The 25,550-nt window shown below is 40.6% G+C and overlaps 2 protein-coding genes across 18 annotated transcripts in view; one reads left to right on the top strand and one right to left on the bottom strand.

The window, feature by feature from the left end:
- The window catches only part of SLCO5A1 (solute carrier organic anion transporter family member 5A1), a 189,163-nt gene extending 169,147 nt beyond the window's left edge, over nt 1–20,016 (top strand). For 11 of the 14 annotated variants that reach the window (XM_039522865.1, XM_039522864.1, XM_039522863.1 and 8 more), the window contains 2 exons: nt 4,662–4,726; nt 8,523–9,572. In XM_039522865.1, the coding sequence (XP_039378799.1) occupies nt 4,662–4,726; nt 8,523–8,980 (523 nt within the window). In that variant the 3' untranslated portion in view covers nt 8,981–9,572. Of the gene's footprint in view, nt 1–4,661; nt 4,727–8,522; nt 11,428–12,744; nt 14,082–19,905 lie in introns of those variants that run through there. The other 3 variants (XM_039522870.1, XM_039522869.1, XM_039522857.1) reach the window with 3 other exon arrangements.
- SULF1 (sulfatase 1) overlaps nt 16,161–25,550 on the bottom strand; it is a 287,776-nt gene continuing 278,386 nt past the window's right edge. For 3 of the 4 annotated variants that reach the window (XM_039522855.1, XM_039522853.1, XM_039522854.1), the window contains one exon: nt 16,161–18,581. In XM_039522855.1, coding sequence (XP_039378789.1) covers nt 17,752–18,581 — 830 coding nt within the window. In that variant the 3' untranslated portion in view covers nt 16,161–17,751. The remainder of the gene's footprint in view (nt 18,582–25,550) is intronic. The other variant, XM_039522856.1, reaches the window with a different exon arrangement.

Below are 25,550 nucleotides of genomic sequence, written 5' to 3'. Positions count from 1 at the left end.
GAGTGATCAGGAGGTTTACGGAGATGCAGCCAAACGTCACTAAAAGGTTCTGGGAGAGCTGGAAGAGGGGCTGGGCTGGCGCATAGGGAAGTGAATGAGCCAGGAGATCACAGGAAGAGAAAGGATGGTTAAGGCAATTGAATGTGTACTTGGAAATGGGAGTGTCTCCCTGCCACAGTATTCCTAGGTGATGCTAGTATTGCCAAGCTCAAGGGATCAAAGTCAGAACCCTGGCCCCCAACAGATCAAAACTGATGTGTTGGATCCCCTCAGAGTTTTTTTAAAAGAACGATTATCCTGTTTTTTATCTTTCATATGATTTTTGCCCTCACCTGCCCAGCACCAGTGTATGTATGACAATTAACGTTGCCCATTCTCCTGAGTTTATTGGGTAAGGTGATTTTTGGCTCCTGCTGCAGGAGCTAGCACCATGCACATCTGCCCAGTAATGTGTTCTGCTCCCATCAAGCCACCCACAACCCATGAGTTCATGCCCATAGCCCCCAGCCTCTGTCCTCCCTCCTGTCTGCTTCTCCTGGGGTCCTTCACCCTCCTCTCCCAGGGCTGGGAGTGGTGGTGAGCTGCAGTGGGGTTCCCTCACCTCCATCCATGCTGGGAGGCAGTTGCAGGGGCTCGTCATCCCCTTTTGCCCCTTTCCAGGCTGGGTGTTGCAGGGAGGCAAAGATGCGTCATCCTGTCCCTGTTGCTCATAGGTGTGAAGCTGCCCAGAGCTGCTGGGCTCTTTAATGCACCACGCTGCTCCTGTGAGAAGAGGTGGCTGTGGGGGCATTGGAGAGTGAGCACTCCTGTTCTGTCCTAGGAAGTGACTAAGTGGGGTGGGCAGCCAAGCAGAAGACTCAAAGTCACTAAAGGGCTGGAGCAGCTTCTGTCATCACTAGACTGGCTCCAGCCAAAAACTTGACACTGAACAATAATTGGCAACACTGAAGTCACATGTGCCAAAGTTTTCAGAAGTGGCCACCAAAGGACAGATTCACAAAGGAACTTAGGCACCTCATAGACTTTAAGGTCAGAAGGGACCATTATGATCATCTAGTCTGTCCTCCTGCACAAATTGTGAAGAACTCAAGCTGCAGAGAATCCTCCAGCAAGTGACCCATGCCCCATGCTCCAGAGGAAGGCGAAAACCCACCAATCTGCCCTGGAGGAAAATTCCTTTGTGACCCCCCCAAATATGGCGATCAGCTAAACCCTGAGCATGTGGGCAAGACTCACCAGCCAGCACCCAGGAAAGAATTCTCTGGAGTAACTCAGATCCCACCTCATCTAACATCCCATCACAGACAACTGGGCATACTTACCTGCTGATAATCAAAGATCAATTGCCAAAATTAGGCTATTCCATCATACCATCCCCTCCATAAATTTATCAAGCTTAGTCTTAAAGCCAGACATGTCTTTTGCCCCTCCCACTACTCCCCTTGGAAGGCTGTTCCGGAACTTCACTCCTCTGATGGTTAGAAACCTTTGTCTAATTTCAAGTCTAACCTTCCGAGAGTCCAGTTTATATCCATTTGTTCTCCCACTGTTGGATTTAGGCACAACTGACAGTCACAAAATCCCTGCTCAGCTGCTGCCCAACTCTGGAGGCGACAAAATTCCTTAAGTGTTTAAATTTTCTCTAGGACCTAAGTTTCTGCCACTGGGCATGTGTAGGGCTCCCTCAGGCAGGCCCCAGGAGGCGAGTCCCATGCCTAAGACCCAACAGGCCTCTCAAACTAGGCATGTCTCCCTCCCCCCCCCACACTATCTTGCCTGCAGGATCAAATCGAGTAGGTTTGCTCTGAGCACAGCTAACTCCATGCAATGCGTTGGAGGGGGCAGTGGCCTCCCTTAAAATAGTTCGCGAATTGCTAGTGCGCTCCTCTTCAGTGCTCCTTTGTGCCTGATTACACAAAGGGCTTTGAACAGGGGGTCTCCCACCTCACGTATGTGCCTTCACTCATGGGCTGTGGGATATTCTGATGGGGTGCTCTCTTAGTGTCTCCTTTTGAAACTGTTCTGAGGTGCATAATTAAAGAGAGACTGACTCTGTAGTCCCCTGGCGCAGGCACACACGAGAGAGGTGGGAGATGGCTGTTCAAAGCTTTTCACCTCATCAAGTTGAACGAGGACTCGCACCTGGGGCGTCCACACTCCAGGAAGTGCCTTAACCACTGGGATAAAACTTATTACAGAGGATGCCTCCTCCTCCCCCCCCACCCCTGCCTTTGTATGGCGTTAGGTGTGCGCTGCTGCCTTTCTTACAAGAAATGGTGCTTAGGTGCCTAACTCCAGGAGCAGCTTCATGGCTGTGAATCTCAAGGAGAGCTAGGTGCAGGGGCACTGGAACAGGGCAGGGGACCATAGCCCTCCCATATTTGAGGCCTGGCCCCTCCACTTTTTGCCAGGGCCCCTGCCTGCTGCCCCGCCCCCACCCTTCCCCCAAGGTCCCACCTCCCCATGCCAGGCTGAAAGCGATGGGTAGCCCAGGCTGCTATGTCCCTGCCCCGCCCCCCAGGGCCCTGGCCCAGGGCAGATGGAGGGTCCACATTTCCCCCAGTGGCTCTTACCATGGCCAGGCTGTAGCGCCAAAGCCCCGCCAGCTGGCCAGAGCTGGGTCAGGGGTAAGAGCTGCATGAGCAGCTGTGGGGAGGGGAGGCTCCTCCACCTGCCCTGGGGGCGGTGGGGTTATGGGTTGGGGCCTGCACGTGCACGTTCACACACCCCCCGCCCCTCCCCCTGCCCCCCCCGCTCCTCATCCAGCTTGGCCGGAGGCAGGGCCTGGGGAGGAAGAGGCAGGGCTGGGGATGGCCACAGAGGGAGCCCTTGCCCCACCACTTTTGGGAAGGCTCTGCTGTCCCTGCATAGGTGCCTCCTTCCAGCCTGGAGTTAGGCACTTAAATCCCTTTGAGGGGCAGGGCTCAGGACCCATTTGCTTGATAGCGCTTGTTGGCTAGCTTAGCCAGCTCCCCACTTGATGGAGTGGCTTTTGTGAATCCCATTCTTGGGCTCTCTCACTGGCTCCCTGTGGATTGTATAGGTAGCTTGAGTGCCAAACTCAGGGTTATGAAGTGCACTGAGTGGTCAGCTGCCTAAGCGTTAGGTGTTACAATGCACTGCAGTACAACACCTCAGTGCCATTAGTTACTCAAGGCCTAATTGTGTGTTCTGCATTTTTTTTGAGCCCTGATTTGAGACTCTGGGGTCTGATCTGCAGAAATGCTGAGCACTCAGATCTGCAGCTGAAATCAGTGGGAGCTCTGCTTTGTACATACGACGTTATAAGTATTCTGAGAAATCAGGCCCTAGGAGTCTTGGCCTCAAAAAGAGTGGCTACTTTTCACCTTTATATAGCGATGGCTTGGCTCCCCATTTGTAAAATGGAGTTAATAGCAGCTCATCTCATTGCATTGAACACCATAGAAAAGGCCATGAGGAAATGAACACACCAGTTTTCAGAGCAGGGTTTGAATAGCGTGCAGTAAATAAGGCAGTGGTTGGGGCGGGGGGGCATATACTGACTAACAAGGAGAAAAGAGAACATTGCACAGCTCTCATGAAGTGAGCATGACAGATCCTGTGCAATGAAGGATGCTGGGGTCCTGTGGAATAAAAAGAGTATGTGACTGTAGCACTCACAAGAGAATGTCAGGGTTAGATTTCCCTGCGCTTTGTCCATCTGAGGATTACGGGCTGCTCAGGCAGTCAAAGGGGACAGTTCTGGCGGCAGCAGCTGAGTTTAGTGTGTGCTGAAAGGACTCAGTGGCGGTGGGACTCATGTTAGTTGTGCATGTTCATTTTTAGATACTAAGGTTAACAAAACTCCAGTTTTAAAACTGTCCCTGGTATGGAACGGTAAAAGAGTTATGTAATTAAAGCCTGTGTTATAATGCAAATGCACAAGAGAGCCCAATTAAGATTACACAGGGTACCTTAATTCTGGCATTTCGTACATATTTGGAGCTTGTCTTTACAAACTTAGTGATCTTTTGAGAGAGAGAGAGAGAGAGAGAGCGTGTGTGTGTGTGTGCGTGCGCATGCACGCATGCAAAATATATAGTAAACATGTGGCTACACTGGGCTGTTGTTTAACCTGTCAGACTATGTGAAGACTTGGCTATTTAAATATTTCGAAATAGTATAAGTTAGGACAAACAGTCTAGAGGGAAATTCTGTGGTTTACTGTAATTATGTATAAGCGGTGCCACAGATACATTGCTGCTTTGTATTCTGATATTTTAAAGATCTGATCCTGTTCCCACTGAAGCCAATGGAAAAGCTCCCATTGACTTCAGTGGTGTTGGATTAGGGCCTTGGTCAATCTTTTGTATGCTTCTACTGGTATAGTTCCTGACCTATTTTATATATGCACTCACTGAGAAAAGTTCCATTGATTAGATTGTCTGGGAAGTATCACCAGTAACCATGAGCTACTGTATAATTGTGCTGAGGACCTTCCTAACAGTTATGGGCTAAATTCCGCAGTCCTTATTCTATCCTTACTCAAGACTCCCGTTGAAGTTTATGAGATTTTTTTTTTCCTGGCTAAGGACAGCATAATCATTACCAAATAAACTGAAGAAATTTTAGTTGATGTTTATTACAGCTGATTATTTGTTGAGATTGTGTCATCAGAAGATATTCTCTTTCCCTGCTAGGTCTGTGGAAGATGGCGAGCGGCCTTTTGCACTAGGAATGCAATTTGTTTTATTACGAACTCTTGGTAAGTCCTATAGCAAATGTAAGCACTAACAGCTCCCTGAACAACACCATTTGCAAAATCCTCACAAAATTCTCCATAAATAAATATTCTATAAAGAAGTGAAATTCCACCAGTGAATAGCAGCATGAGCCTAAAATCACCATTGAACCTAGCAACTGAGGGGTTATTTGATGTTCATGTTTTGTTACTCTTTTTTTTACACCACATTAGTTTATACAAACCACATTGTCCGGTAGTGGCCAACCAGAACCATGGAGAGAAAGACACCTACATTGACAGAAAATAAGCACCTGGATTTTGCAGCATTCTTTAGTAGTAGTTTTCTGCCAGCAATTTTAAGCTCCCATCCCTTCAACACTTCCCTAAAGTAGCAGTTTTAGTCTGCAACAGATTATATTTTTAATTGGGAATTTCTGTGGGAATTTCAACAGCGCCCTTTGTTCAGCAGCCTTTTCTTTGTGTTACTTTGTTACTAGCCTTTCCTAGTTAATTTTATTAGCTAAATAGTGCAGCTGGTTGAAACTTTTCCACCAAAACCTTTTTTAATGTGAAAAGTAGCCTTTTTTCTATGCAAAAATGTTCACAGAAAAGTCAGTTAATTTTTGAATGGTAAACATTTTTTTAAAAATTATTTTTCATTGAAAAACTGGGAAAAGTACATATATGACAAATGGGGTGGTGGTGGAGGGAGGGAGTGCAAAGCTTTTTGTTTATTTTGAATCCCTCCTCTTCCCCTACCAAAGAAAATACCATTTTCTGGACTGTTCTACCGAATAATTTCCAGTATCAGCTCTTGGAGAATTCTTACTGGGACCCAGGGGGAATGGCTTCATTTTCTGCTCCCTGTGCTGCTGCTTCTTTGAAGTACATTATTCAAAACTTTTCAGGCAAAAGAGGCATTAAAATTGGTTACTGCTGCACCAGTTCCATATTCCTTATTTGTCTGTTGCACTCTTTACACATGAAGGCTCCGTTGTACCCCTAGAGCTGAGTAGAAAATAGTTTTCCCATCCCACAAGACTTTTAGAGGTTTTGAAAGCTTTACCATCCTGAATCAGGTCAAACTGTTAAAATCTTGTACATTTTCACAAACCAAAAATCTCTCCCAAAATTTGGATCAGGTGAATGAAAATGTTGTGTGTAGATTTTGACTTTTATTCATATTTTATTTCTGTAGATTAATTTACATTTCAAACAAAAAGTCATTTCAAACTGAAAAATGAAACTTTTTGTTTTAAAAATATCAAGCCGCGATGTGACAATTTCAAAACATTTGTTTGTGAAATGGGAAATTTGTTGAAAGTGAGACCTTTAACACAAGATGTTTTAGTTTTGATGAATCAGCATTTCCCAGTGAAAAAACATGTCAAAAGCATTCCTGGACACCTCTATTTACTACATAACCAGAACCCCATTTTCTGCATTGGCCATAGGGTTGCCAATTTTGGTTGGATGTATGCCTGGAGATTTTTATCACATGACATACTTGCAATTCCTGGAGGACTGGCAACCCTAATTGGCCACCCCAGCAGTGCAAGCCTCTGATTTCATGTGCTCCTCCACACCAAACGGCTGTCTATGAATATCAAACAACGCAGCTCACCCTATGGACCCAGTCCAGATTTTAATATTTTTCCTAAATGGAATTTGTCATGAGATTTTTTTCTTCAGATGCTAGATTACCCTGCCAGAAACCAGTTCTCCGCTTTCTAAGACAAGACATGTTTGTATTTTAATGACTAATTCTTAATTAGTCTTCTTCAAAGCAGAAAGAAAGCTTGTTAGGTTATTATTTACACAAAGATATTCCTATCAAGCTTCTGAAGTAGTCAGAGCTTGCCTATCCAAAGCACTTTAGGTGTACAGATACTGCAAAAATGTGAATAGTGCCAGTAATGGTTATTTATAATGAAGAATGAGAGGAGAAGGCCGGTTCATTCCATCTAATCACTAACAGGGCAATTTTGTTTGAAGAGGATTGTTACGACCTGTTATAAAATGTGAATCACGTTTCTAGGACAAAGAATGAACACTTAAACTGGGCTTACTGCACTGGTAGCAGCCTGGTGAAATTGAAGCCCATTTCCATGGAAGAGAATCTCTCCTCCACGGGACAATTTGAAAATAATAATTCTGTTCTATGTCATTTTTCATAAGGGCAGCTACTTGTGTTTCATGCTTTAATATTTTGCTCAGTTCTACTGGGTAATTCCTGTAAGGAATCTTATGGTATTAAGGCCTTACTGCTTTCACATTGTTCGCATGTTGCCTAAAAAATGCTATTTGCATGGTTTTAGGGGTACAAATGTAATTTTGGGAAGATCAATGGGCCAGTCTTCCAGTTGTGACCATTTAGAGAACACGGAGGGGCAGAAATCATACCAACATTTCCTGGCCATGCCTCTGCTAGGCTGTGGCATGGCATACCCTTGTGTGCATGCAGGAACCAAAAAGCTTCTATAAGACATCATGCCACACTATTGATGTGAATGTTACATGTCAAGTTCTCAAATAAAAACATTTAGGAGCCCAAGCAGAATAGAAGGTCATAAATAGTTTCGTCCCTTAGGAGGCAAAGAGCCTCATACATTTGTGAAGAAATTGCTTGCAGGGAAGTATTCAGACTAATACAATTATTATTTTTTATTGGGTGAGTGCAATTGTGTTTTAGCTGAACAAAATGAAACATGTTCCCTCTCTCAAAGGGTCAAGGGCCTGATCCAGTATCCATCAAAGTCAGTGGCGCCATTGACTTCGATAGGAATGGGATTGAGGTGTCACTGTCTAACAAAAGAAATCTATGGTAGACAACCATTAAGTGCAGGAGCACTGGCTAACCATATGATGGAGATGCCGTGGTGAAGATGGTAACATCTGCATAGTGAAAATATATTTTTTAAAAGATTGGGCTCCATATTGTGTCACTAGAAGTGGGACATGGAGGCTAACTAATGGGTCTTGTGGGGAAAAAAAATTATTCCATCATGATACACAGTGGCCATGACTGAAGAGCCATGTAAACGTAGGGTATGGCTGCACTGCAACATCCCCCACCCCCAGTGGCAGCAAGTCTCAAAGCCTAGGTCAACTAACCCAGGGTCATGGGGCTCATGCAACAGGGTTAAAATAGCAGTGTAGACATTCCCAGTCAGACTGGAGTCTGGGCTCTGAGGTACAATCCCCATCACCAGGTTTCCAAGCCTGAGCAGGGATGTCTACACTGCTATTTTTAGCCCTATAGTATGAACCTCACGAGCCCAAGCTAGTTGACCCAAGCTCCAAGGTTCACTTCCACACTTTTTTTTTTTGCAGTGTAGATGCACCTTTACTGGTATTGGCCAGTGTCCTTCCTTACTGTCCCCTTGCCACCCCTTTGCCATGTCTAAAAATACTTCCTGATCCTACAGATGAATAGGGCACGTTTAGCTTTACATGTGTGAGTAGTCTTGTTGAACTTAGTAGAACTACTCACACAGGGGAAGATCAGTCAGGCCTCAGGCGCTGATTCTGGACAGCCCCTAAGCATGTGCTCAGGTCCCATTGCCATCAGTGGGTCTTGCAGATAGCACTTTCACACATGCTTAATAGGGATGCTTTCCTGAATCAGGGCCTTAGTGTGTAAGTTCCTTGGGTGCAGTGAGAGTTTCATTGCATTTGGAGGTGCCTACCATACTTTTGGATGGTATTAAAATAATAATTAAAACAACCTAAAACTGGGCTATTGCATCGTACCTAGTGTCTTAAAGTTTTCTAAGCATTCACCACTAATGATTATGTTTTGTTACTATTATTACAGCTTACATTCCTACTCCAATTTATTTTGGGGCTGTTATTGACACCACGTGCATGCTTTGGCAACAGGATTGTGGTGTGCAAGGATCTTGTTGGGAATACGATGTAACTTCATTTCGCTTCGTTTACTTTGGATTGGCAGCTGGTCTCAAATTTGTGGGATTCTTTTTTATTTTTCTGGCCTGGTATTCCATTAAATATAAAGAAGATCAGCTGCAGAGGCAGAGATGGAGGGCCTCACCTGTAAACACAGTGAGTGAGATGGTTGGCAGTGCAGGACCGCAACAAAACTATGCCCGGACTAGATCCTGCCCTACTTTCAGTGCTCGAGGGGAGCACACTGAAGACGTCTGTCTGGCACGAGGAATGAATTACATAGCACAGACATATCCTGGCCCCTTTTCAGAAGCAATAAATTCCTCAACTGAAAATGCATTGGAGGAAGTCACTGCTGAAATATAAACCCCAGGCTTGAAAATGTAAAATTCAGTTTTGTTGGTTGATTTAAATATGGCGCCTTGTGAAACACCCGTGCCTTCTTTTTTAATCTACATGTCACATGATAAACCAACAAAACTTAAAGCAAACATCAATAGCATACTTGAGGGCTGGATACCTCAAAATGACCCAAGTTCTTATTTCTCCCCTCCAGATAATGGAGTTTTAAAAATATGTGTTTGTAATTACTTCAGGTGTGTCCACTAAATGTCCATGCTCTGATCTAGTGTCAAAATTAGGGTGAGGTATTCTAAATGGCGGTAATCAATGGAAGGGTGACAGAAATGCATCTCATTGATGCCAAGACTTTAAGAAAATGTTTAAAGGGATCATCAACTTTGCATCCACGAATCATGTTTCATAGAGATGAGTAATTACTGTGAGTTCTGCTACAAAGCACAACTGAGCGTGTCTAAACTATGCAACTTATCTGGATAATTGTTGATGCAGCATGTTAATTTTGCTTTCAAAGTCTTTAATCCAACTGAACTTGAATGGGGCTATTTTAAGACAGATATAAGATTTAAAAATGGACACAACTGTTTAAAGTACTGTTGATAACATATTAAGCCATAAAAAAGTTATATAGACGGTAAAGTTTTCAAATTCTAAGACATCGTATCCTTATCCTATTAAAATGTACATTTATTTTAATTTGATAGGATGTAGTATTATTCAGTGTAGTACACAGGGTATGAAAGTATAACTCAGTGTGAAAAACTACAGTATTAATTTGTAGTAACATTAAGACATGATAATCAACCCCATAGAGACTATAACAAGTAGATGCATATTTCTGTAACTACCTATGCAGTTATCTGCTATAGGTGGCTACTACTAACTTCAAATCCATACTTTTCTCAGTAAACACAGTATCCAGGTTTAGTTTGCCAAGAACTGCTTGGCTGTCCTTACAAAATGCTTAGCTATCCTCTGCAAATGCATGCAGATCTTTTTAAACAAATTGTTCTGGTTTTCCACTAAGTGAAAATACCCAGAGAGTTTGGATAGCTGCATTTTGGGACTGCACTGCTACCATTCCACACAGACCTCAAACTGAACGCAAAGGGGAGTTTGGCCCCCCCCATCTTCATTTAAAGCTCTCTGTGAGGTGTGGCGGAAATGGAAGAGTCAGCTGACCCCTTCCAGCAGGATATCTAGGCACAGAAGGCACCTCCATTCAAGGACCCACATGGCATGTTCTGGCATTTGATAATTAAAAATATTTTAGTGAGTTTTCCCACTTGATTGAGTCTTCAGGAGACTGTTTGATTTTTAATCTGCATCCTGTGCTAATTCCTCATCCACAGTCTTAAACTGGGAGCATTACAACTGGCTGTTGCTGACATTTAGTGATCTGTCAGGTGGAAGGTTATGACAAGAAGCCAGTGTTGTATTCTACTTGCAGGTGCATGTCTCAGAGCCTTTGGGAATAGAGGAGGGGATCGTGTCTTTTGTGAAATTTGGTTGGTGAGAAGCATGTGGGTAGAAGCCATGACACATACCGTAGAAATAATTATTTCTCAATCGATCTAAACAATTTTGATGAGGGTTCAGGAATTCCAGAGGAATTTTTTTAAAAGTTACAACTAGAACAAATTGACTGTAAGTCAGATAGGGCCAAATCCTGTTTCAATTAACGTTAATGGCAGAATTTCCATGGGCTTCAGTAGTCTCAGGATTTGGTCTGTATAGATTTTCCTCTCTTGCCAGCTTCCTCCTTCTCTGACTGGCTTCTGAAGTTACTCTCCATGCTGGCTTCAGATCCTGGTTGAAATGTTGGCTCCATTTATTCCAGAATGTCTTGATTAGTTTATATGACTCTTGAGCCTCTTATGACCATGTCTGTGGCAGAAAATGTACAGAAAACTGTTACTTCACTCATTATGTAAGTATCAGTGACTAATTAGCAGTGCAGTACTTTAGGAACATAGGATATAGGACTGGAAGAGACCTCCTGGGTCATCAAGTCCAGTCTCCTGCTATTGCAGGCATCACCATAATATAATCCCATTCATAAATTTATCAAACTCCATCTTTAAACCTAGTTAGGATCCTTACCCCACTACTGTTATCGAGTGGCTGTTTCAAACCTCACTACTCTGGTGGTTAGAAACCTTGTGCTTTCCAGCATAAATGGATTCATGGCCAGTTTATACCCATTTGGTCTTGCCCTTTAGCTCAGATAGCTCTTCTCCCTTTAATTTCACCTCTTGTTAGTCTTTGGATATTAATATTTATTTTGAGCCTAATTTAATTTTTAGAATAGTCCAGTTCAGACTACAAATAGGGTGTACGTTTTTAACAGTGAGGGTACTTAACAACTTAGCTAGGGATGTGGTGGATTTGCTGTCACTAGAAGTCTTTACATCAAGATATGCTCTAGCTCAGCCAAAAGTTATGGGCTTGATGCAGGAGCCACTTGGTGAAATTCTCTGGCCTGTGTTATACAAGAGGTCAGACTAGATGATGAAAACGGTGTCTTCTGGCCTTAGAATCTATGCGTCTTGATTGATTTAATAGCATAGGGTCAGATCCGACCAAGAACGTGTTCTTCAGTATTCAAAATTACAAATCTTCAATATGCTGTTGGAGCATGGTGCGGCGTCCTCTCTTCTCCCACTGACATCAGTGAGCACAGAGGCTGGGCAGCACCTTGCAAGTGGTACTGGGCTCCTTGCCAGGATAAAACTGCGGTGAGGCAATGGTGAACCAGGCTCAAGGTCTCCTATTGTAGAGTTTTGGAGGTCAGACCCTCAGCTGTTGTAAGAAAACTAAAGTGTTTAAAAACCAGCTGAATAAGTGGGAGTCAAAGTAACATTATTGGGTTCTTACTTAGAGTGTGTATGCTATTTCGTCTCCAGTTTGTAATAGTGTCTTTATAATATGACACAGAATATTTTCCTCCTAAGTTTACCCTTGTCCATTTCCAAGAGTTTATTTATTTCTAATGGAGTTAGAGGGAGTCATTTTAACTCTGATCTGCTACTTTGTGCACCAGCATTGCAAATAAGAAATTCAAGCCTATTCACATCAGGTAGGCAGAACTCCCACTGTGGGAGATTTGCCTGAGAGGAATGCAGGATTGGTTTCCATGTTCAAGAAGTGTGTCTGATTTAACCTACCGGGTTACAACACTTATCATACTTTACCTGTTGGGCTTGAACTGCTTAACATCGTCCCTTTAAAATGTTCAGAATTGGACAGTCCACTTCATAAGCTTCATTCTTCAATAGGGAATTAGTGTTTTTATGCCATATAGCAATTTGTAATGGTTAAATATAAACATTTCCATAGATTAGATTGTACACATACAGGTAGACAGCCAACATTTCTGTAAATATGTACTGTGACTAACTGTAGTTAGTAAGATGAATCATCATATTGCAAACAGCTACAAGCCTCTCATTATACAGATAAGCTGTTTTCTGTTAATTTACAGGTCACCTTATAAATGAAGATGGGTCTGACCCTCAAAGTTCAGACCTCAGTCCAAACCGTCCCAAAATGTGGGGGTTATTGAATTTAGGCTCTTTAGTTCAGGCTTATCTCTACCTTTAAGATCATTGTATAATCCGTTGTTTATATTGTATTATTATTTTTCCCACACTTCAAACAACTTGTCACAAGCTCCCACAAGCTACTGTTCATGTGATGAGATGGGTAAAAAGCCTCTGTGTTCGAGTATGCCTGAAAAAAGAAGTGTCCAAAATGTTTTTCTGTTCTAGGAAGAAGACGACCCTGCTGTCTAACATCCTTGATCTGCTCTGGATGAATAGCTAAAGCATGCCATGGTGCTAGTTGTCATTGATGTATTTTATGATGCATGTTCACCATGACTTAACTGGCATTCAAAACATTTCATTTATGTAACGGCGTGTGCTTTCGTTTTGAAAATCTGGAAATGTTCCTGCAAAGATCATAATTACCAGTGGGCCAGATCCTACAGGCCTTACTTAGTCTTTCAGTGAGAATATTGCTTGCACTATAGGATTTGGTCTAGCATTAATAGTGAAAGTACTAATGTAAAACTATATAACTTGTAGAAATGTAGCATATCATGACTAATTTCCAGTAGAACATTACTTGTTTTAATATACCTTTATGGAACACTGCTAAACAGCTGTTCAAAGTAAGGTTTCTGTGAACTAAAAGATTGGGCCAAATTCTGGGGATCCCTAACTCGGCAAAATTCCTACTGCAGTCAAGGAGAATTTAAACTAAAGTTAAGGTACCTGAATTTGTCCCATTAATACTGTTCCTCTATAAAATACCAAAATGAAGAGCCAAAGTCAAGGGCCCAATTCAGCCAGTTGAAATTCACTCCAGGTGTTTTGTCATTTGTTTCTGTGGAGACCGAATTTGGCCCATTGGTTTTGAACTGTGAAAGGTAATACCTTTTCTGTCTTACTGTATATGGACTTAACTGGGCTAGGAGATCAAAGGGGATCATTGAGCTGATGTATCAAGATGTGCGCCTGAGAGCAAGGCGACAGAAATGTTACCTCCTAGAAGAAAACATTTTTAAAAACAAAAACTATCGCAGGGCTGTATTAAACCAAAAAGTTGTAGAGAAACTTAGCAACTCAGTTTTCGTGCAGAAATGCAAGTTGAAATCACTGTTATAGTGGGCATTCCTCATCAAGGTCTGCTCCTCTCTCCACTGGAGTAAATGGGAGTTTTGCCATTGACTTCAATAGGAGCTGACCCAAAATGCATACCTCTCCCCTCTGCCCCTTCCCCGCCCCAATCTAGGTAGTGGTTTAGGAGCATGGAATGGGCGCACTGGCCTGTAATTGTTTAGTTTAACAAAGTGTTATATTGAATAAACTGGTGTTAGGTCATTTGTAGTGTGTGTGCATGTGTGTGGGTGGGTTTGTGAGTGTGTGGGTAGTGTGCTTGTGGTAAAAGAGAGGGACTAATTGTTAGGTGCATTTGTTTTTGCATACCTAAAGGTCCTTTTATTGATATTTCTCAGCAGAACTTAGAATAATATTCATGGTCTATAACATACTGTGGTTAATGACATTTATTGTCAACATCTATTGTAAACATGTGTTTACAAGCAAACCCTTGAATACTTGATATTTGAAAATAAAAATAGCATATCAAGTGTGTTTTCTTTATGACAAAAAATCTTTTGTGTGTGTGTGTGTAAGTTGGTGTGCAGGCCTGTGCACATCAGTCGATTATGGAAGCTCTGGATTCAATTAAGGCCCACTTGTATGCATATTGCAGTCAATGCAGATCCTTCCATTGATTTCAGTGGGCACTGGGATCAGCCTCTTTGGGCCAAATCCCGATCACACGGAAATCAGTGACAAAATATCCATTGCCTTCAATAGACTGGGCCCAAAGGAATTGTCACAAACAGTGAAGACGATTATTACAGTGCAACATTTTGCTTGGGGTGTGTGGGAGGGGGAACGGAGAAAAAAAAGCTTTTTTGAAACATACCATAACATACATCTAGCTATTGATCGGCATGTTTATATTTTTAAAAAAAACACCATTTTGTGACCAATCCAATACATTTATAAGGACGTTATGATCAGCCAGCTCTACATACAGCCTCTGTCTGGTTATGAGGTTAATGCCCACTAAACTGTGAAACTTTGGACTACTTAGCTGTTTTAAGGGGGAAACGGTTGACTATTCCTGAACACAAGCTTTAAGGGATATTAGAGCCCAAATTAAAAAATAAAGATGAAACCCCACCAATATAGGCCTACATATAAGCACAGATATAAGTGACCATTGTCATTAGTTGGCAATACATGTATGGAAATCCTGTTCAGAGCCAGACTGACCCACACAGAACGTCCAGCTCAGAAAAAGAGCTTTATGCCGGGCAAACTGTGTTTCCCCTCACCAGCTTCGGAACTGAGCCCTCACACGGGAGGAACTTCCACAAAAGGGGTAAAAATTCTTCAAATGCTGATGGAACTTGGCTCCTTTGTATGACACTCCCCCTTTGTTCGGTGTTTGCTAAATGGCCAAAACATTTCCATGAATTCTTGTTGATTCAGGGCTTGATTCTGTCGCCCTTGAGAAGTATCTTATTTCCCCAGATTTCAGTGAGAACTCACAAAGTCAGGTGCTACTGAAAGTGAGCAAGGGGAGCAGAATCATGCTTCCAGCCAGCAAGGTGTAGTAAGTAGATTCAGCCTCACATGCACCCGGTGGAAGCAAATTCAATAAAAAAATGAATCATTTTAATTGCACAGAGGCAGCAGAAAATGATGAATCAATATTCAGTGGTCACTTTCCATTTCAGTTGCAAAGTAAGAGTCCTTCAGTTTCACTTTTTAAATAAATATAAAGAATAGCAAGAAAAAAAATCCACATGGATCCCTTGCATGTTACTAAAAGTGTCCTGGATCAAGTTATCTTCAATAGATTTTCACTGTCTTACACTATCAAGGGCATGGTTGCTACTTTAAAAATCAGTAAGGTGGGCTGATCTTGGCAAAGGGTGAGAGGACTCCAGCATGGTATGCTGAGCAGCCACTCTCTGGCAGGAGTGAGCGTGTGCTGCTCTAGAGTGACATCTACTGGTTGATCAAGAGTAGCTTAACTAAGCTCCTATAAAAGATAGGTCCACCCTCATCACCAAAGAAACATCATTGTGCAAGGATAGCACAAAGGAAAGGTGAGGCTACCAGCAAAACTCCTTCACGGTGGCATGATGTGCTCCATGCTGCTTAAACGACCCATTCCCAGCCTTGACCAAGATGCAGTCTGAAATGAAGGTTACTCTACGTGGGGTAGAGACAAATGTAAATTATAGGAAGACATCACTGGAATGGGTGCAGAAAAAGAGGGGACACAAAGGGGCTTGATTCTGCAAACCTTTACATGAGTAGGCAGCCATTAATCATGCCATTTGTCTCCTTTACCTCAATGGGAGTAAGGGTTTACTGCTTTGGGCACTAGCTACTTTGCAGCATCTCCTGTAGGGAAGCTAGAGCCACAATCACCATGAATAATTTGTAACTACGTTTTCTAAGTTTTTTCTCCATTTGTGGCTGGATTTTTAAGACAATACATGTAATTAAATTAGAATGATTTTTAAAAAGCAATTTTACTATGAAAATGTGATGATGTGGACGTCTCTGAAGCAGGTAGAGTAAAACACCTTTTATTTCAAGAAATATTGCTTCTAGACTTCCCTGAAGCCAGAATTGTTCTATAAAAGTATCACAGAAATATTGTACAAGATTTAAAAAAAAAAAACCACAGTTTTTATCCTAATAACTAGAAATCTATTTACAGATAGCATCATTCATGACCATAAATACGTTTGTTCTGTCATTCAGCCCATGGCACATACATCAGATACGTAGCGAGTTAATTTTAACATAGTCACAGAGTCCATCATAAAGACTGCTTCTTAAAATTATTAAAATCCTACTAAAAGAATCTGCTTTTAAAATAGTTCAACTTAAACACTTAAAGCAAAAGAACATAATTTTAACCTGCAGTGCTTGCAATAGACTAAACAACCCACTAAGCTAAATAACATATAACATTTAGTGTGAATTGGACATGGTGGAAATACATCTATGAGGTGATTCTTTTTATTTTATTTTCTACCTATGTTAAAAAAACAACTAAGATAGATATTAAGTTACCAACAATACAAATTTTCAAAGTCAATTTTGTAGTATTCTTTAAAAAAATTAAATGTTTGGTAAAATCCAGGAAAAAAAAAACAACCCTTTAGAACACATTACAACAACAAAATAGGTCTGGCTTACTATTCTGACCACGTGCCTTTTGTATCTAAAATATGTAACTCTCATATGATTTTACCATTCCCTTTAATGCCTTTAAAAAAAACATTTTAAAGTCCCTAATTGATGACAATACTTTCTGAAAATATCAAGATATTGTCCAGACTAATAAAATAAAAAATGGCGACAAAGCATATTCTACTCATATACACCTCTGTAAGGATATCAGCAAAAAATCCAGAAAAATTCATGGATTTTTAATACTGATGGTAGCAATATGTAGGGAAACAAGCCAATTTTTTAAAATCCTCATACAGTGAGCTTTCATTAGCTATACCTTTCTGAAAATAAATTTCTGGAAGTCAAGGCAACAAAACATGCAATATTTTCTGCTAAAATAATATTCGACCAATCTGTTTTCACAATCCATGCTGAATATCTCTTTCCTGTCAACCCATTTTATTATTTCACAATTACGTGAAACAATGAGCAAACTAAGAACATGTAAAGGATCAGATTAATAAATGGTCTGGGAGACAGATTACAAAAGTGCAATATCATTTTACTCAAAAGTGTGACAAGAAATTCCAGTGGTTAAAAATAATTTATCAAAAATACATTATGCAGATAGCATGGGTGGATTGAGACATTCATTTATGTGGGACCTTTCGGCAACAGAAAAAGTAACTCAAAGGAAACTTTAAGGAAATCATTTCTAGTCTAGGAAATGTGTGCATCACTGCACTATAAAGTTAACACTGTTTCTTTTTTAATACTGTGGGAACCTAGTTTCTCAATTATGGAAAATTAGTGTGCAAGTATGTGTATGTGTATATATGAAACACACACACACACACACACACACACACACACAGAGTGTTGGGCTCATTTCAGCTGCAAAATGTATCTGCAATAAACATGGAACGTCAGTTGTCGTGGTTACCATTACTAGTTTACTGATCAAAAATAAAGAGACCCATATATGGTTTACAATTTGATCTAATCCAAGGAGAGTGGAGATGAGGCACTGCCTTCTACATTTAGGATTTGTGACGTCTCTCCTTCAAAGTTATGTTCCATCTTTTCCAACATAGTCTCCATTTTCTGAGCCCTAATAGATGGATCCCTGATGGAGACATTTACAGCTTGATGAACAGTGGGTTCATCAGAATATACAGGAAGGTATATCTGATCTTCAAAAATATCCTCCACTGGGTCACTGTCCTGGTGAGAGTCTTTCTGAAGAATGCTAACTGTCTGTAGAATGAAGCTATGCCTGGACTCCAGCTCCGTCAAACCGTTTCCACTTAAATCCATTTCAAAACTGTCTAACTCTTTATCCTCCAACCACTTTTCAGCTTGTTGATTTCTCCAGTGTGCAGAATTCAAACTACTTTTCTCAGGAATATCATTATTTAATTCAAGTTTTCTCACTTGATTTAAAATTACAGTGCTCAAAGCTAGGGCTGCCAAGTCAGTTGGCACGATAGGCTGCAGCTCGTCTGCAATCAGACCACTTGAGTCTTCGTCTGACTCAGCAGAGGTCAGTCCCCCCAAGGTAAATGGTATAGATGATTCATCCACGTACCCATTGTTTTGAGCAGTTTTAGTTTTGTCTGTTTTATTTTGCTCATAGTAACTGTTCAGCAGTGCAAACATTCTATCTAGATCCTTCAAGTAATTAGCCCAGTCATCCAGACTAAGTCTATAGTTGTATCTGTATTCGTACAAACTTTCATTCACACTGTATAAATCTTCCAGTCCTTGCCAGTCAATGTCCTCAGTGAAATTTGGCAGTTTAGCCTTCCCATCCGTCCCATAATTGTCCCCTGTTAAAAGAAAGAAAAAGGTCTGATGGGGACCACCACCTTAGAAAAGCATGTAAAGCTTCCACATACATTTCTTTGCTTTTCAAAGTATTTAAAAGCAGTAACCATTCCTAACATACTTTGTTAATGAGTATTGCACTCCACATTTTCCACCGTATCAGTAACTCGGCCCTAAAGGCTAAATTCTGATCTCATGTGTGCACACATGACTCCTGCTGAGCAGAAAGATACACATTCTTCAGCTACTCCCATGTAACCACAGTGAAGTCAATAGGAGAGCATGGGTGTAACTACGAACAGACTCTGGCCCAGAGGGAACTTTGTGCATATAGCCAAGGCCAAATCTGCACCCTTCCCCACCCCGCCCAGATACAACAGATAGAGACAGAGAAATTGATCCAATAGACAAGCAATCCATTGGTCTTTCACAACTGTCACAAGTCCCTTTAAAAAAATTACCCACACTGGAATGGGGAATAAACAAAGCAACAATAAAATATAAATGGTAATTCACTCCTGCAAGCCTTCAGTGAGCAGATCTTCCATGAAACGAATGGGAATTTGATGCATGGGTATTTGGTGCATCTTGTAAGAGCTACCGCTTCACACTGATTGTCTGAATTCTTCCTTCAGCTAAACAAGAGGAAATGCTCTTTAATAAACAGCAATTATAGATACGCTTGGAAAGATGTGATTTTTAAAAAAAACTGTAAATGTCCATTTCACCACCCACCCACGAAAAAAATACTAATCAAAATTCACAGAGAGGCAATGTAACGAAAATACTGCTTGAGACCTTATTAGAGATTGATTCAAGGATATTTACTTTGTATATTTTGACATGTGATGTTGATAGTTTGTGCTTTAAGTGTTATAAAGCTTTAACTTTTTGACTCTCAGAGACTTTAAATTATTTAAATAATCTTTAAATAATTATTGGGTTGTACCCCCTCCCCTCGTAATTTCCCTCAACTGTGAACATTTAAAATCAATAAAAATTGAAAAAACCCCATAAACATCAATACTATTCATCCATATTATTAAAAAATAGAATTCTGCCAAGGCAAGTTAAGGGATTTTTTTTTTAAATTTTATTTTGTAAGCATGAATCTCAGTTGACAAAGGCCGCACAGATGAAAAGGCTTTGTAAAAACTCCTCAGGCAAATTCAGTTATTAAAAATTTTAAAAATTCAATTTTAAAAAAGTAATTCATTTTGTGAAAAAGTATTCAGCATATAACTTTAGTGGGGCCGCAGTGTAAAGTTGTTTTTATTTAAAATCTATATTGCAATGTCTCCTTTTTTTTTTTTTTTTAAATCAAAGGGCAAGTCTAAACTGAAAATGCTGCAGCGAAGACACTACTACGCGGATGTGAGAGCTTCTCCTGGTGGCACAGTTAATCCGCCTCTGCGAGCAGTGGTAGCTATGTTGATGGGAGAAGCCCTCCTGTTGATATAGCCCTGCCTACGCCAGGGGTTAGGTTGGTATTACTGTCTCGCTCAGTGGTGTGGATTTTTCACATCCCTGAGCAATGTAGTTATACTGATGTAAATTTATGGTGTAGACCTGATCTAAGAGTATGCTTTGGCCAGTAATACAGGTCTGATGCTGCACTCCTTAGACAGAAAACAATGAACATCCACAGAACCTTGCCTGGGCAAGGAGTGTCGTCACAAGCCCATAAACAGCAAGTCAGCTGGATTTTATGTTAGCTCATCCAAGGAAAAAAAAAGACAAAACATTAAGGAAACCTCTCTCTGAAAGTATTTGACATGAACCAAGTTCCCAAAACATTTGTATGCTGTAAAATGTATTACCCAAAGTGAGTGTAAAGGAGCAGGAAATTTGTTTTATAACATGTAACATCCCTTATTGATGGGAACCTCTAACTCATTATATTTGCTACAAATGCTCTGTTCAACTCAGCGGTTTAGCCCAGAAGAAAGAATATAGAAAAAAGGTAAAACAGACAACGGAAAATTCTTCCAAGGAAAGCAATGGAAATGCCTCCACTGGCAAGTTCTAAACACTATTTAATAATGAATGACTGAAGATGGTTTACAGACACTCTGCTCCTACCAAACGGGGTAGGATGGACTAGATAACATTTTAGAAGTTGATTACAGCATCATATATAATCCAGTAGTTTTATTTAATAGTTTTAATCCACATTGGCTCCTCCATGCTGCTAATGATCCTTAGTCAATGTATTTCTTCTACTTTAACTTGCCCTCTCTGTTATTCACAAGGCTAAAGTTGGTATGTTATTTGTGGTGCCAGCTCCTGATGGATGGTTCCCCGTTCCTTATTCAAAGACCAAAATTCTTTAAAAATACATCAATATAAGATTCAATTTTTAGAAATTCCATCAAATTAATGTATTGAATGTGATAAAATTTAAATGACTAAGCGCTTAATTATTTATTAATTAATTAAATAAGAAAGAAATTGGATTTTGACTGGCTATACATGACAAAATAAGTCTCAGGTCACCCCAAGTGAGATACCCTTGTGACCAAATTGTTCTGAAGGAGTTGGGACATGCTACTCTAACACAAAGCTTTATGCTTGTGCAATTTGCTGTGGAATGTCATATCCCCAGACCCACTTCCATATTGTGGATGATGCTTTGATAAGTAAGTGATTTTTGAGTGGCTGTACATGACAAAATAAATCTCAGCTCACCCCAAGGGACAGGTCCCCATTACTGTTGTACTCTTTTGAAGTAGTTGGGACATTGCCACTAGCTGACCCAACTTCTGTTCCTGCGCAACATGCTGCATCATGTCATGCCCTCACTGCATTTCCATGTCGTACATAGGTCTTGAATAAGGAGCTGGGTTTTGACTTGTTGGATATGACAAAAGTAGTTTCAGATCACTACAAGTGGCATGGCTCTGTGACCATCAGATTTTTCTGAGGGAGCTGGACATGCCAACTCCCTGGACCAAATCTTTGGTTCTTACCCAGTATGACTCTTCACAACATCCCCCACCCCCAACTGCCACATTGAACATAGGCCTTGAATAACAAGCTGGGTTTTGACTGGGTATGTGACAAAATACATATTATTTTGTATGTCATGTGACATGTCCCTTTGACTGCTATTTCATTTAGTTCTAGTCTGACAAATACATTACCCCAACTTTTTGTGTGTTCTTTGTTAGTAAACATGCAATCATGCATGTAAAAATTATCAAAGTCAATATTCAGCCAACTTGTTGCAAATCCAGCTGCAATGTTTTAACAGATCATACAACAGTCTCAAATTAAGAAGCCTTTAGGAACTTTGGTTTGTTGTTGGATGAATTAAGAAAAGGGAAAATGAGTAAATGTATTGAAATTTGTTACTGATATAAAACATTTGTTATGAGTAGTATGGTGTCTTTTGCTCATTACACAACAAAAATATGAAGACACTGCGTGGGCACAGTTGGCTCCCCAATAATCATGTTTATTAACTATATGCAAACATACAAGGCTTAGCTTAGTGCATTCTGCTGCTCTGAGTGATTTCTGAAACACAGCAAATCGTAAACACTAATAGAATGCTTACAGGATACTATCTTATTTCTGTATTGAACCAACTAGTGCTTTTAGTGTTGGCGTGAGATTCATACAGCATAAATGTGGCATGGTACACTTAAATGGAAGTTGGAGAATTCTGTCTGTGGTTAAAATATCTCCATCTCCTTTCTTTTTTAATTCCAAAATTCTCTCATACTGTAGTAATGTGAGCCCCAAGTTTGACCAAGTGTGTGGAAACATACAAAATGGTTGCCAGTGTTGTATATTAACCCAACACTTTTGCTTTAATAAACTCTACTGTTTATGCAACTAATTTTGATGACTTCTATAGAATTAATCCATAGTTGAAATGTTATTTTAAATAGTAATGCTATATTCAATTTACTTGGAAAAGAGCTACAGCAAGGGACCATGAAGGATTTTTCTGGGGCAGGGGCATTTCATTTTTATCTGAACAGTCATTGAATGATATTTGAAAAGACGCAGGTAACTCTTTAAGCCACATCCTCTAAACTGCATCTTGTTTTCTTTCAAGTAATTCGCTATCATTACAGAAATCTCTAATAGAAATAGTTGAGAATAAAATTTTGAATCTTTCTGTGATCAGACTTAACTGCGAGTGTAATGAGTAAGAGTCACCATTTATGAAATGACATGTACTCACTTGATAATCTATTTCACTTTGACTCTGCAATTGTAAAACAAGAAAAGAAGTTGCTGTTTATGATAATACAAATATTTCAATGAATTGAGCAATTGTTGCTGTTAGTGCTGGTGACACCTATATTTAAGCATTCCTATGGATTTGTGTGATAGGACCTTATTTTGCACAGAAGGGAAGTTTCCTCACAAAATGCTGCACATAATTGCTGCAAAATTTGGTGCTGTGTGCCTCTCCACAAGAAGGTTTTTATGGTCTGTTATCCTGATACAACCAGCTACTGCACCAAACATCCACGTAGAGAGGAAAATGAGATTCAGAGATTTTTCAGGCCAGAAAGGACCATCAGATCAACCAGTCTTACCTCCAGCATATCACACAGAATTTCATCCAGTTACCCTGTATTAAGCCCAATAACCATATGTGCTTGACTAAAATATATCTTCTAGAATGGCATCCCCTCGTGATTTGAAGACATACAGAGACGGAGAATCCACCATTTCCATTGGCAGTTTGTTCCAATTTATGCCTAAATTCTTTATCAACCAAACTGCCAGTGTCATCAAAGAATGAAATGGGGTTTGTTTGACAAAACCTACTTTTCATAAAACCATGTTGACTGGAATTAATTATATTCCTATTCTTTAGCAATTGAATCCAATATCAGCTTTTCCATTATTTGACTGGGATTGCGGTCAGGCTAACTGGCCTACAGTTACCTAAATCACACCACTTGCACTTTTTGAACATTGGCACAACATTACCACTCTTCCCGTCTTGTGGAATGTCCCTTGTATTTAAAAAATTATTAAAAAATAACATGGGTTGTCCAAAGATCTCTATAGCCAATTCTTTTTGGACTCTTGAGTTCAAGTTATTAGGGCCTGCTGACATGCTAGAAAATAGTTCATCAGCCTCATGACAGAAAGGGCAACATAGCACACTCAACGCAGGTTGCAGCAGTTGTTCCTTCATCACCCATATCTTATACCTGGTGTGGAGCCATACGTAAAATAGGAATCATACTCTCTCTCTAAGCTCCCACTGATCTTATCCAGTTTGCCATTCCTGTTCACCTGACAACTGACTTATATTCTAAGCTTAATGCTCAGCTCTCTCCCCTGCAAATTGGAATGGAATAACCATTCAGACACTTCAAACACTGGTTCCATTCAAAGTCCCAAGGGTCCCAGTAACAAGGCCCTCTCAGAGACACAAACAGAGCTGTTTCACTTGGGCAGTTCAGAGAGCCACAGCCCAGCCATACAACCGTCAAAGAGAATAAACAAACAACAGACGGAATGAACACAACACTCACCTAGTCCCTCTAACTGCAAGCATAGGATCCATTGCTGCTACATCCTCCAAAAGTCCCATTTGCTGCTTCTGTTACCTTGCTAAAGGGTGTGTAAGTATTCATGGGGGAAGGGGACCATAATTATTTCCAAAGAAAAAGTTTAAAGTCGAGGAGTTCCATGTGCCAGCTACATCAGAACAGTTTAACAGGTTGACCTGAGACACATTTGTGTAGCTTATAGGAATAGATATTTGTTAGGTAAGGTATAGGCATAAGTTAAGGCAGTAAAGCAATAAGCCTACAGGTCTGAGGCCTGTAAGACAATAGCTTAGCTAAACAAGGCATAAGGCCCAACGGCCTTAGCATAAGCAGCTAACAAGAAGTAACCCTAGATCATAAGATATCACAAGATATAATGCTGTACTGACTAAACTGCCGACGGGTAACCACAAGATACTGGTTTATACCAGTTTGGGATATTTTAAGTTAGGAACATCAGCAGATGTCTGACCACAAGAGTGCCATGGTAACTAATTGACATATATGTTAATAAGTTTGAGGTAAAAGCCCTAATAATCTATGGGAGAAGGGCAACCCAACATTAGTAGCATGAGAAACTACAAATAAGGAAAAGGGGCTGAAACCCCTGTGGCATATGCATTAGGTATAGTGGTGTCAGCGTAACACATTATAAAAGTCGTATCCCAGCCTGTGTGCCTTGGGAGATGTAACTCTTGGGAGATGCCAGGATGACAAGCACTGCTGACAGTGAGGATGATGATGAGGGTAATTAGCACTTCAGGTCCTTTTGCAAGGGATGGTGAGAGCATATGGATGTTCAGATGCATATTCTGTATTATCTCTATCTGCCTTGCTGTGTTAGAGTATTTGTAACTTGCTAACTGAAAACAGAAGATTTTTCCTAATTGTGAGTGTTGCAACTGTGCATGTTGGGGTTCCCAACTAAATTTTAATTTTAATATCCCTGGGCCTGATCTTGGGACAAGAACCTATGAAACCTCAGTGTGTTAATGGGAATTCTTAAGTAGTCAATATAAATTAATACAAAATCAATAGATTAGGTAATATTTGCCACATAGAGCCAATAAATATCCAGCTCCTTATTCAAGCCCTACATACAATATGGAAGTAGACATGTGCCAGGGACATGACATGTGACAGCATATTGCTCAAGAACAAAGCTTCAGACTGGTGACTGCTCCTTCAGAACAGTCTAACGGTCATGGGGACAAGTCAAGTCATCTGGAGGGACCCAAAACATATTTTGTCACATACAGCGAGTCAAAACCCAGCTCCTTATTCAAACCCTGCCATGAAATACTAAAGTGGGGGCAGATGCATGGCAATGTATTTCGCAGGAACAAAGCCTCAGGTGGCATATTCTGACTACTTCAGAAGAGTATAATGTTCACAGAGACTTGTTACTTGGGGGGACTTGAGACATATTTGTCATATTCAGCC

The sequence above is a fragment of the Mauremys reevesii genome, linkage group 2 (assembly GCF_016161935.1).
Source record: "Mauremys reevesii isolate NIE-2019 linkage group 2, ASM1616193v1, whole genome shotgun sequence".
NCBI classification, from domain to species: Eukaryota; Metazoa; Chordata; order Testudines; family Geoemydidae; genus Mauremys; species Mauremys reevesii.
This window is presented reverse-complemented; position numbering and strand designations above follow the sequence as displayed.